The 14284-nt window shown below is 36.7% G+C and overlaps 1 protein-coding gene across 6 annotated transcripts in view; it reads right to left on the bottom strand.

The window, feature by feature from the left end:
• Nucleotides 1–14284, bottom strand: part of LOC100643023 — a 51921-nt gene that overhangs the window by 16794 nt on the left and 20843 nt on the right. For 5 of the 6 annotated variants that reach the window (XR_007226647.1, XM_048412903.1, XM_048412983.1 and 2 more), the window contains one exon: nt 6313–6530. Coding sequence is in view for 4 of the 6 variants with exons in the window: in XM_048412903.1 (XP_048268860.1) it covers nt 6313–6438 (126 nt within the window). In the remaining 2 variants the exon portion in view is untranslated. Of the gene's footprint in view, nt 1–5147; nt 5345–6312; nt 6531–14284 lie in introns of those variants that run through there. The other variant, XM_048413035.1, reaches the window with a different exon arrangement.

The raw sequence follows: 14284 nt of genomic DNA, 5'->3' as shown, positions 1-14284 counted from the left end.
ATTATTGAAATTTCAGGCACGTAAAATACAATATGAATAACAAATAAAGTCATTAGCAGGATTATTTGGATGTTTCATGCGTCTGAATTACAGATAATCCAAAATGTGTTCTTTTTTAATCACTAAAAAATCTTTCACAAAATGTAAGGGAAAAATAAAAAGTGACTGCAAACTTTCTTCCCAATTTTAGTGAAATCGAGATTAATTAAGTGGAATACATGCGAAATCGTAATTAAATTACAATTAATGTCACATCCCAGTTACCATTTACACACATAAATATATGTATATATATATATATATTATGATTTAATTCAATGGTTAAATAATTCAACTGTAATCGCGATTTTTTTACTTAGAAATTTCGAAAGCGAGGCTAACGAAACGTAAAACGAGTAAAAGTGCAGCATGAATTACAAATAAAGTTGCGTTTAAGCCACTCGGTAGACAGTTTTGAAATTCTCTTAACAGACTCTACGTCGAGTCTACTTCGTTGCTAATAGTTGCTTCTTACCCCTCTTCTTTCTATCGATATTTCGCGCTGATTGAAAAGAGAAAAGGCTTTTTAAAAGTAATAAAAGAAAGAGTAAGTAATTTATTTGATCGTTCAACGTCGCAACTACTCTCATTTACTGTTTCCTCAGTGATCCAACCTTCGTAATTTCCGCGGCAAACGACGAATGAAAACTATTACCGCAGCTACGACCAAGATTATGCTTAATGCTTTTTACACAATTAGTGAGATAAGGTTGATATTACCGGAATAGAAACTTTCTGCAGGCAAATAACGTTAATTGCACCGTAAAATCATGAAGCTTTCAAATTGGTCGAAGGTCCTCGACCTCCGCATACAACTTTACCTCCATGTCAAATTGAAAAACATCAAATTCTATATGATTCATAAAAATTTTTCTAGAAAAATACGTAGCTGTTGATTGGACCGTTAAACATGTTCTGTGATAAAGTTCAGCATTTTAAGCGACTGCCGGATAGAGACATTTACGACGAGGACAGTTTCGCAATATTTTTTTCGTACACTGGTAATTTATTTAGATCCGTAGAAAATCCTTTAACTATATGGAAATTAGTTCGATGCTAAGAACGAAAAGTTGTAGATATATCGAAACGATATTTAATTAACAAGACTGAGAAATTAAGCAGAATATAAATAACGATCGACTTCTTCCTTTCAAAGAGATAATGACTGAAAAGCAGATAAATATGACAGAATTTTCTGGTCAACCTAACGCATGATCGTTTGCTTGGTTTAAATGGTCAATCGAAGAATCGAATCTATTGAAATGTCAAAGGGAAGGTGAGAATCAAAAGTCGACCACGTATGACATAAAAGGCAGAAGTCCACTTTCCCCCGATGGCCAAGGCTCGAGAGATCAAGATGACCTCAAGAGATGGGCATTTTCTATTCGCGTGACGTCTCCTCCTCCTCCTCCTCTCTCTTTTTACCGCTCGTCGTATCTTTCTCTTTCCCTTTTCGCAAGAACCGGCGCACTCTTCCCGTATCGATTCGTTTCCTTTTCTCTCGCTCGTGTATTACTCTCGAAATGGATTGCAACTAGTCGTGATTTCAAAAGCGCAGTTCCCTTCTTCTTTTTTTTTTTTCTCGAATCTCTTTCCGAAGGCCATATCTCGTTTGCACGCGTGCCACGAGACTAGAACGAAGGAGAACGAGCAAGGAAATTTTGTAACGTGCAACTTAGATTTTAGATGGTTTGTCCAGAACGGAGTTCGAGAAATCGTCCTCTACCTGAGAGATAATCGAACGATCTGCGTTCATATTACTATATTTAGAATGTGACTGGTTTTTCACAATGTGCAGGGGAACAGTGCAATCATTCGATCTCGGTATTAATGCTGCGCATCCTTCGACTAAGAATAGAATTTCGTTTTATAACTTCGAAGAATCGCTGGCAGCCACTGGTCGAGCATAATTTTCATTTCAAATGTTTTTATCTTAATAAGGGATGCACGAGAAAAATTTACGCCGAGAAATATAGAAAATAAACGAATTTTACTACCTGTTATTTCTATCAGAAAAGTTAAAAAACAACGATAATTTTTCGATCCCAATGATTTCATTTTTCTGATGGTTAACGAAGAATTGCTACACATCATGGGATGAAAAGTTACTAAAAGGTAAATGAGTTCTATTAAGTGGATCTCAGTGCTTGCAAACTAAAGAGACTACCAGTCTGAACGACGAGTTAAAGATTTGTTACATTGCTACGTATTTCAATGCGGTCATAATAGTAGTCTTTAACGACAGTTTTTGCTAAAAGTTCACCTTGAACGTAAAAGAAATCCTTAACGTTTGATTGATATTCAGCATTGAACAGTTCTGAATTATTGGAATTGATATTTTAGAGTTGCCGTTGTAAATCATCGACATGATTAATTGTACGAGCATCAGTGCCGAGCGATGTAAGTACCGAAGATTGATTTACGCTATTTGTTCACGCTCGATGCGCAACAGACTAATAGCAAATCCGGAATCAATGGCGAGCAACGAGCGATAGAAAACTGTGCGTTCGAATTCTTACGAGACGTTCGCGAAGCTTAGAAATTGCAAAGTCAGCCTGCAAGATCGGAAAAGTACATTCTTACGTCGAGAAATGTATGCACTACTTAACACGTTGTCGATCGGTGAAAACCATCGTTCTGCTTGCGAGTGCCGAGCAAAAAGCCGCACAAATTTAATCGAATTAAAAATAACAAAGTATAACGACGCCGATGACTTTTGCAATAGAAATCATTCGAAGATTTTAAACGTTTACACGACGCGAGAACATATTTTCGTTGCGCAGAATATTTACAGAATATTTAAAATCTTTTCTTTCGAGACGCGAGTTGGAGGACCTTTTTTCGTGGAGATTTCTAAAGTATCTCTAAAACTATATCTAAAAGTATGATATTTCGCAATATCGTTTTACTTTTATAACAGCGAGAAATAATGCCGTGGGAAATAATTTGTATATTCTGATGGTTTTGTCCGAAATCCAAGTTGAGGAATTCTTCTGTGAAAATGTTACGTTCGTTTGTTCAAATAAAAAGTATAATGGAAGATAAAATCGTCAATTAATTTCGAAGCGAACCAATCGTGGAAAAAATGCTCGATTATCGTTGAATTAAAATTCCTCCCTCGAATCATTCTACTTTACACGTACAAAAAAAGACAGCGAATACAATAAATTAGCATAGCGAGTAAACTGCAGACATTAAATTCTTCAAAAATGCACGAAACGTCCGTCAGAAGCCTTAATTCCTAGATGCTAATGCGATAACAACCGTAAACTCTAATTACAACGACGAAACGTCCAGTTCACTTTCAAACTCGCGCACCAAATAGCAAAAATCCAGGGTACGGTGCAAACAGTAAAAGAATCGTCTCATCTGGAGCGTTAAGCTACTATGTATAGTTACACGACGAAACACATATTACTTTGCAAACGTATCGCAAAGTCACTGACATATTTTCAGTAACAAATTTCTACCGTATTCGGTAAGCTTGCCTATCTATACAACTTTTATATCTATATTTTTCGAACGATTTCCATATTTTATATATTTTTTTTTTAACGCGATAAAGAACAAAAAATACTTAACTATGGCCAAAAAATATACCGGATGGATAATGAAACGTTAAATGGATAATAAAATTAAGCCCGCTACAATGCCGGAATATTAAAATAAGAGACACTTAAGAGACTGACAATTTACAGACGAGCAGCGAGCGTCAAAATATTCTCAATGTACCCACCCATACAGGTGTTATACGCAATCGAAGACAGGTGAATATGGGCGCTATCCCGATAGGATCTTGCAAGCGACACGGGTGCACGCGCATGCACCGGGGTCACGGCGGATGCACCATAGATGCATCATACCCACTCGCCTCTATGGCAACCAGAGGCTACGGTTACACAATCCTCGTAGCCTGCATGCAGACGATACCGCAATTTGCGAAGCGCCTCTTCGCTCGCCAATCTCCTTGCGTTCTGCCGTTTCTTCGACGTTTCCTTAACCGGATGCTCGGGCCTGGTCTTTTCATAAGTTCGTGCGCGATGTTTTCACCGATTGACACGAAACGTGGGTGTTGATAACGATCTTCGGCGCACGATCGGCGCACGCGAGCCAATTGATAAGATTCGACGACTTCGTATCACGTATCGTGTTACGTACATCGGTGCGTTTTTAATTGGTAATCGTGAAAGCTCGACTGCTTTCAGAAAGAGAATGTGAGAGTGTAAGCTGGTCCGATCATTGGCCGGTTTCATTTATCGACAACGATACTGTGATCGTGGCACGAACGCCAAGTGTTCGGCAAATAGATCGTGGCAAGCTCTTGTGAACGAAATTTATCGGAAAATCGTTCCGTTTATTTTTGTATTTCTAATCTTTAAACAATCAGAAATTTGATATATTTCCTTCTGGTATATTGATATGTAACGGTCAATCTTTGGAAAATATTTTGTTAAGTATTTTCCCCTGACGATGCTATCTAAGTCGTTCGTATCGTTGAAAATTATTCAATGCATGAAATTTATCTTATTTTAATCATTTGAGAAAACTCGACGCGAGTCATCGATTATCACCGTGATAAAATGTTAAACAGTCAACGTGCTAAACTTATGCTAAATGTGCTAACGTTATGCATATTCTATGAGTATAAATGTCATATTTAACGTGTATAAATATCCGTAATCTAAGCATGATGATCATACCTGTGCATATAAAGATTCGTAATACTTCTCTGCCAGAAGAAACTTTCTTCTTTGAAAATGCAGGAAGAATTTAGCAGCGGATCGACAGACATATCAAGCAATCTGTGTTTAATACGAAAAGAGTATGTACTTCTGGGACGCAATATCTCTAAAGTTCTATCGCAGCATAGCAATGTGGGCCAAACGCAAAACCGGTTGCATGTTACACACGTAAGTCAGTTGCCACTGTACTGGCAACATTTGACAAGAGTGTAGAAAAGTCATTATATACCTATGTATTTAAGGAATACGCATACCGGATTCATTGTACCAACTCCAAAGCGAAAGAAGCACAAAGCTAATAACGCAGATATTTTTCTACGTATATCGTAAAAAGAATTTCTAGCGGATATTCTACTCTTAACTCACGGTTAATTTCTTTCGCTGGCTTTTTTGCCGTAATGAAATATCCGAAATTGCGGGATCGAATTTCGTCTCGTGGCATTGGTCCTGTTTTGTTCGATATTTCGTCGTTGAACACAGAGACTGAGTGCGAGACACGAGATAACACGTACTCGAGTTTAACTGCGCGCGGAAGACACAACCAGCGGGTATTTGGTGTCGGTGGCGAGGTCAGGTTTTGAGGTAAAACTAGAACCAGCCTTTGTGTAATAGCTGGACGAATTAAGTCGCGTACTAAGTACGCCAGTTCTCTTACATCATCGGAAGAGCTGGTTTGTCCTTGACGAGATGTTTCGCGTTTCAGGCTTTCGATATGAATTTATCCCGAAGTAAACGCAAACGCACTCTGTTAGTTTCAATAGTAACGCGAGTAGAAAAAGTTACCTAATGAATTAAACATCCTATAAATAATGTCATCAGCTATTCATCGTTACGTTGATTTACTGTCTTATAATGAGCTTTTTCCGATGCAACGACGAAAGGAATCTATGTATATAAGTAACACGAAGAAAAACTGAATGACACGCGAGACGAGCTGTAGAAACTTGCATATGTACATGCTGCTATTGCATATATCCTATATCGTTACATAAGTGGCTGGTCACGAATTGTAATTATCAGCCGGCTTGTGCGAACTTTCTCTGTACGGTTTTTATCAGAATGAACACGGCCTTAGTCCCGTTCTCAGCTAATAAATTCGAGGCGCACTATGTACATACAATTATGTACGTACGTACACGTATGTGTACACTATTCTTGAACGTACAACTTGATTTTCGATGTGATTTACGTAAGTGGCTTTGAGTAAACTGAATTGTTACGCGAAAATCGGTATGTTTCCTAAAAATTGACGCGCCACTGACTATTTAAAAAGCAAGGTAAGTATAGAATTGAGATAGCCACGATTGCGATCTGTAGATTATGTATGTTTATACATTTGGAGGAAATTTGAGAGCACAAAATTGTATAAAAACGCAATATGTACGAAAGCACGGTAATATACATAAAATACACATAAAATACACATAATACGCAAAAATGTATGAAATGTTCAAATGTTCATTTATCGTAAGAAAAGAATGTAGCGAATTTCTATTTGGATTCCACTGCGCTAAATAATATTACAACTTACCTTTCCGGGAGTAGGTGAGACCGATGTTGGGTTTAACCCCTGCTGTAGATGATACATTTTCGGGGTGAGCACAGATGGAGGTGCACCGAGGCTACCCGGGGCGACAGCCACGCTCGTCATGGTCATTTCCTACAATGGACCCAGTCCTCGGCTTCTTCGAACCACCTGTCCGCGGCCTTCTGCGATCTACGTAATTGTTCATTCTCGTACCGTGACCGCTGGAACATATACGCGTGCAACTTAAGTCAAGTTTTCCTTCATTCCTGAACTTTATGTCGGCAAAGCGGATAAAAAGCGTTCGTGAAAGTAAATTAAGGAGCGAATGGAAATTATAAAACACTAGCGCAACATTTTGTAAGTGTTTAACGAGCTTCTACCTGACTTAATAGAATACAATACGATAAAAGAATGAATAGATAAATAATTGTAGACAAGTTAGAATAATCATGTTCGAACACGCGTGTGAAAGAAATTATTAATTAACAATTTGTACGTTCGTATGGTGATCGTTCGAAAGTAGAAGAAAGCAACTGCGATTCCTCAAACTTCACGTGGACTCTAAAACTTGACTTCGAAATTCCGTATTTCCATGTTACGCTGATTTCTCTCAGGAAATCGTCGTGAATATCCAAGTGCAACGCCAACGAATGAAGCGCGAAGCTGGAAAGACGTGTCTTTTTTCGCGCGTTACCACGGGTATAAAATCACACCGAAATGGCGATTTGTTAAGCAATCATTTCGATCGTATTACGACACTTCACAATGGTACCGCGTAATTTCACTCTCGCCAGGAGATCGCAATTGCACAATTTTCGTCGCGCCAGACGAGACATTCGGGCGGACCTAGAAAGCGTCTAGGAAATGCTAATTTACCAGAGTTACTGGTCTTGCTGTTACGTGCACGAGGCCCCCACGAATATAGTTGTCGACTCGACAATCTGGTGCAATGAATCGAGGATTACATAGTATAAAATTACAATTCCAATAAACGTACGTACAAGTACGTTATTTCTTCTTGTCATTGTGATAACTTAATTATCATAATTATTTCGTATTTGTTACCTATACATATATCGATGGTAAAATTTCTTAATATTTTTCTCAATGAGAAACTTTTCCAACGTAGATCGGAATTTTGGTACTTTAAAGGGAAAAGAAGAAAATAGAAAAAAGGAAAAAAAAAAAGAAAGAGTTAAACAATAAAGTATTAATTAGAATTCACCATACGGGAAAAATTCGCGTTTAGAATTTCTAATATAATAGATCCGGAAAGGAAAGGAAAGAATTTGAAACTTTTACAATGTAGGTTGACACACCTCTCTTACCGTCAGCGGTGTAACTATACTCTCGATACTGTTACTTCGTACTGGTGAGATTCATTATGATGCACCGGCATGTCGCTGACTGATTTTTTTTTAAGAATCATCGTGACACGCATTTCATTCCGTTGATCTCATTGCCGATACCTATTCGCATGAATTTATCTTACTAACCTTCATTTCATATACGCCAAGTTCTTACGTTTTAAAAGGATAGCAAGATATTAATATAATCCCAAGAATAAAAATCTATCTTTGGAAAAGGGAAAAGAAAATATTGAAATTTCGTTACAGAAAATCTAAAGCTATTTGTAATTGATCAAGTATTAATGATTTGCTGTGTTTCTCTCTATCTCTATGCGTCATTTAATATAGTGAAACTAATAATTTTTGCTTCACACACAAAATGAGATCTGAAAGGTAAAGATTCTTCATTTCAGATCAATATCTCTATTCTTAAACAATAAATCTCCCATTGTAGATCAATATCTTGCCACCAAGATAGTTATAGGTAGGAACAAGTGAAAAGTAATAAGAGAAAATTGACTGCCGGCACACGACTGTATCCGAGAAAACAAAAGACAGGGACCTCGATGGTATTTTATTTTCGTAAGTATCCATTAAACCAAAGAGAATATGATCTGGTTAGGTGGTAAACTGACCCGATAACGGTTCTCCAGAGAAACGGTTATCGACACGCAAAGACAGAGAAAACGTAAAAATAGTTGTAAAAGAATGGCAAGAAGAATTGGATAAAAAAGTGAAAATGTCGCGGATGAAAGAGCAGGAGATAAAAATACTTTTTTATCTGTTATGGAAAGGATCATATCGTGTCTTAACGTATCTAGCTTTAATAAATTTTACCTTCTACAGTTACAAAATGAATATATCGTACATTCAATTTACGTCTTGGTCTTATCTCCTATTTATCTCTTGTATCTTGTAATGCGTAACAATTCAATACTAATTATAAATTCCGAACGTTGGAGAGAATTTTGTAAATGCCAGGCTAATTTCGTAGCTACTTCCGTTTCCGGATACAGCTTAGTAGAAAAGCAGCAACGCAAATACAAAAATATCAACCAATTCCTCCTTTCACACAGGTTCTTACCAATAAAATTACATATCTAATAGTTTCTTTGTTCCTGCAAAATAAATTGCCATCTCGAAAAAGAATATTCAAGAGTTCGTTTTAGCATTTCTGTTTAACATATCACTTTCACTGTTAGTGAAAACACTTTCGATATCGGTACATATCCCGGCAATTTCCAACAAATTTAATCACTTAGAACGAGTTGAATTTGAAATCTCACAATTTGCTAACGTTAATTTAATAAATTCCTCGTGTTATTCCATTGTGGAATCCTCAATGGGAATGGAATGACTCTAATGTTTCCCACAAGAATGCCACTATGCTCGCGGAGGGAGAACGGGCACAAACCGCAACTAACGCAAAATAATTTCTGTCTTAATGGCCAATTTTGCCACATTTGCTCGTCGGAAAAAGCGTGTGGGCGAGGCGTAGCCACAGACGTATCGATTTCGTAAGAACTGGAGAAATCAGCGGCTGTTTTACGGCTCACCTAGCCGAAACAGTTGAAGATGTTAAAACAATCAAAGAAGATAACCGGCTCGATTCAGAAACTGGCGATTCCTGCTTTTTTTTTCGTTGAAAAAGGAAAGGAAAGAGAAAAGTAAGGAAAGATTGTCGAGAAGCACGAAGAGCATAGCGTAAACGTCATTTATCTTCGTTTCCACGCAAAGCGTTTGCATCCTGCTAATCGCATTTTTATCGCTCTCATTCTTTTTAATGATAGCGCGAAAAATGCTTAATTAACTTCTCATCTAGAAGAACTTCTTTCTCAGTGGAAACTGTCGGATTAGCATCGCATCGTGTGAGAAATCGCTTATTAATTTCACAGATATCTTTTATCCGTGGCACTTCCTACGTACATATTAGAAAAATATCGCTATAGTCTTCAAATTCCGTACGATATCGTAAATTCTAATCGATCTACAAACGAATAAATGTGTATTATTAATTGTTTTAATAAATCGTTTTTCGACGGTGAATGAGGTAACGCGATTGACGCAACATTCCATGTAAGTACAAAAATATTTAGTATACCACGATTGTCAGGAATTATAATGCTTTTGTGTACTAGCAGAATTAACAACGAGGAAGTGAATTGAATAAATTTTGCACACTCGTTAATTTCAACATGTGCTCCAAGATATCTTCATATACACATGTATATCTGTACACCATCAAATTGCCATCAAAAACGGGAAAAAAATAGAAATGAGGAAAACATTAATTTTGCATTTTTAAGCTTATTAGAAATCACAATTTTTCCTTTTAAAACACCTATTATAAAATAATTATTTACAAGCAGATACTTGTAATACTACTAAGAATTATTATGTTTCATGTTTATTCCTTACAACTGGATTCGTTTGTATTAAATGCATAACACTTTAGGTATCAAAGTAAACTGACAGGCATTGAGAATCTTTTACATTAAAATCAAAGTATTTCGTGATACTTTCACACGTGCGGCGATTCTCGCTGTTCTAAATGCGCACTTGACGATCGAATTTACAAGCCTGCGTAAAAAGATGTGTTTTCTACTATATTTTCCTTCACTATACATCGAATATTCTAATGAATACCACTAACAAACAAAAATTGGAATTAAACGGAATCGGAACTAACTGATCAAATATTAAAAGTTACTTGTTTAGTAAAATTTAATTATCAGGGAAACAAAATTTTAAAAAATCAAATTATTCTTTTCCCGAAGAATTTAACTTCAAATTTAATTTCGCGGCCAATAATTAACTATGTTTCTCAAGCATGTGACTCAACATATTCTCTGACCTTTTTTTATTCTTTAATATTCCACGTCGACAAAAAAATTAAAATGTCATCTTCAACATATGTAAGTATGCTTCTTTATTTCGCTGAAAGGAGGAACGTAAGATTCCGTAGGTACGCGGAGAAACCATCCCGATAACCTCCGCAACTTTCTTACCTCCACAATCGATCGAGGTGCAAATATAATTTTGTTTTTCTCTCGCTTTTACCTCGATACTGAAAGGCTTGGCCAGTAAAGAAACGAACGAGTTCCTTCGTGAAACTCAAGCCGTTCTCGGGTCCAGTAGAAGACAGGCGAAGTTGTTACGCGAACCTGGCCGCCTTCCGTCCGCTCCTGCATCTACAGCACCGTGCAAAAGACTTAAAACATTTACTTTTACTAAGTCCTATGGCAACAATTAAACGTATTTTTGGAAAACAAATCCCATAAACCTATCATAGAAATTACTATTAATTTTCCAGTTAAGAAGTTTTTAAAGAAATAATAATTAATAATAAAATTAAAATAATATAAAATATACTTCTGTTCGTTGATAAAATCAGAACATTTCTATTTTGTAGATGGTCTAAAATTATTGCCCGGTGCTGTATATGCATTCTGTCTGGCTTCCAGTATTTGTGCAAGTATATATATACTTACTTACTTGGGTGGACAGACTTTCCTCGCTCCATGAAAGTTGATTCTCTTTGGGCGTGAGTCGCGTGTGGGGTTCACAACTACAATTCTCGAGTGAATGGTATAAATTGAACTCGAAAGAGTCCAAGCCGATCGACACTTTGCACGCCTACCTTTCCCCCAAACTATTCCACGGATACATCGTACATTCAGCGTACAACCAGAGTCAGCTAAATGCTATGATTTTATGCACGAATTCCCTTCAACGCTGATATCCAATTAATTTAAACATACGTGCAATTCTCCTTCCGAGTTCGACTACAGCAGTTTCAAGATATTGCTCGAAATTTGTTCAAACACTCGTAGCTTAACGTACGTAACAAGAATTTTGATAGATATAAAAGAAAAATATTTCAAGTGAGACGAACAGTAACTGTTCCGTATTTCGCGTGATACTTGTCGTTTCGAATTACATATCCCATGTAATACTACGTTACACTCTTACGTTATCGCTGGCTTGAGTCTCTAATGTATATGCAATACCGTAAGGTAAGATACTTTTTTTTCAGTAATAGAATAGACCAGGGACATTGCCACGGACATTCTTCGCTGTGTAAGTGACGAATGCAATCTGTGAAGCGATTATGAAAAAAGAAACGAACAACTGTACAATGTAGAAGCACAGCTTCGCACACGACCTTCCGTTGTTGAATACGAGAACATTAAGCCCGTTAGTTGCTCCGAGAGAAATAACATGCACGAGATGTTATGGGAAAGAAGAAAAAATGTTAAATGCCTATAGTTCTCGCCACGAGAAATAAAAAGTATTTGTTTTAAACAGGTTCTGAAATCGATACCTTCGATGTAAAATGTAATTTGGTATATTTGTGTGTAGGAGAGTATTCTTCGCTCGTCCATAGAAAGTGATGTAATTAAATTAAAATAACGTGTGGGAAATCCATGTTCTGTCGGATGATGCGAAACAATTTATGATTCTTAAACGCGAATACTAAATATCTTCAGACGGAAAAAGGACATTTTTAATACGTATTGCGAGAGTGGAAATAGAGTTTCGTATCTGGCACTGTAATCTTACGTTGATATTAATAATAAATAACTAGATTACAGATACTTGCGTAATTTCATATTTTTGTAGACGTAACTAAGGAAACGAAGAACCTCGATAAACTGTTTCACCTACCGAATAGTATAGCAAGCGACTATCTATTTAAAGATCTATTTACACATATGTGTAGTACGATTGTATAGAAAATTTATTGGTATTATATATCATAGGTAGTAGAAAATCAATCAGCAGCGAATAAGTGAGAGAATCTTAAGAATGAGAATGCCGCCGCAAGGCAAACACAAGTGTTTCGATAATATAATTTGTATCAAGTATTCACGCGATATATACGTTATCCAATATCGGATTCGGTTTCGAAATAGCGCAGATGCACGAACAATCGATGCATCTGAATTCAAACGCTACTTCATCTCGAAACGTTTCCTAACCTCTAAAGTACTCGAGTAGTTACGCGTGTCGGTCTATCTATGATCCCTATTCAACGGAGAAATACGTACACAAGGTTTGGTTAAATTATGTAAGCTCTCTGACGTTCTTATTGACCCGCATATATGTACTAGGAAGGTAAAATTTCTTCGCATCCAAGCATATAATGTAACCTAACCTACTCCCACCTACGATGTAGGTAGACGGCTTTCTTCGCTTCAAGAAAGTAGCCTCACTTCGGGCGTGCATCGCGGATATATACGCGCAAACATTTTACGCAAGTTCGATCTCTCCTTTCTTCCCTTTCCTCTCTATTCCTTTCACAGCCGCTCGCGGCCTTTCTTCGCGTCCTCTCTTTAAAATACATTTCCATACATACCAGCGATCGGCCAGTTGCATTTCGATAACGTACAAAGATTATGTGGCAAATATACGACAAGCCCAATTTTCTCCAGTTTCTATTTCTATCGCATTTATTCTTGGAGGACGAAAGGGAGTAGATACTTCTTCGACTCTTCGATTATCGTGGCTCAGATCGCATGATGTAATTTGACGAAATTTCTGAAGTATCGTTTTTATTGAAACGAAACAAGTTTCAGAGATTTAAATATCTCGTTTCTTATTTTTATTGCCGGTTAATTTAACATCCTTCGTAAATTTTAACGAACAGCGATAAAAATGAACGAGCTAATAGAAAGATGCGTTCGTACGATGTGCAAGGCAGTCGTCGATGTGGATAGACTTGATGAAACCATATATCACGAAGGAAATCTCTCTGTCTGAAGAATATCAAGAATTTATAATATTAATAGAAACTTAAAGGTATAATTTTTCTGTGAAATGATCGAGTAAATTACAAAAATTATCATGTACAGAGTAGTCGATTTTATTTCCTAAATACGAATTGCTGGTTAACTACTTGTTGGATAAAGATACGTCCAGACGAGAAGATTTAATGATCTCAAAGGGAATATAATCTGGCGTAATTACTTTCTCTATAAATAGACGCGCACAGGTCGTACGAAGGCGACATACATTCCCCTAAATGAAATCATATGATTTTTAATGCATAATCCATCTTGACATTCTCAATAAAAAATTATTAGCCTATTCATGTCGAAAAGCCATTAGTATCACGGATATTTGAACTTTTATTTCGTAACATCTATCGTGTAAAATACAAGGGAACACGTAAGGTACGATTTTGTATATGTTTCCCTTGTTTCTTTATGCGATAAGTTCTACAAAATAAAATATCTACTAGACGAATATTTTTTTGACACGAGTGGGGATAATAATTTTGTATAGAGAATGTCAAAGCATATCGTCTGGTGAATTAAAAATTACATTATGACCTCTACGCGTCTATTTACAGAAAATCTAATTACACCTAGTTAAATCCCCCTCGAAACCATTCAATTGTTGTCTGAACACATATCTCATACAGCACCAGTAATTCGCATTTACAAATTAAAACCAGACATTCTGTATATTTATATGCTTATACAATATCACACGCACTTTATATTAACCAGTTAACTGCGTTCGACGTCTATACACGTCAATCCAAGATTTTATTTCGGTGCAGTTGACGCGTATACTCGTCATTGCTTGAGTTTACCTGCACACCCTGTAAAGTATTTTTG

The sequence above is a fragment of the Bombus terrestris genome, chromosome 1, assembly GCF_910591885.1.
Source record: "Bombus terrestris chromosome 1, iyBomTerr1.2, whole genome shotgun sequence".
NCBI lineage: Eukaryota > Metazoa > Arthropoda > Insecta > Hymenoptera > Apidae > Bombus > Bombus terrestris.
The sequence above is the reverse complement of the archived record's forward strand: the minus strand, read 5'-3'. Positions and strand labels throughout refer to the sequence as shown.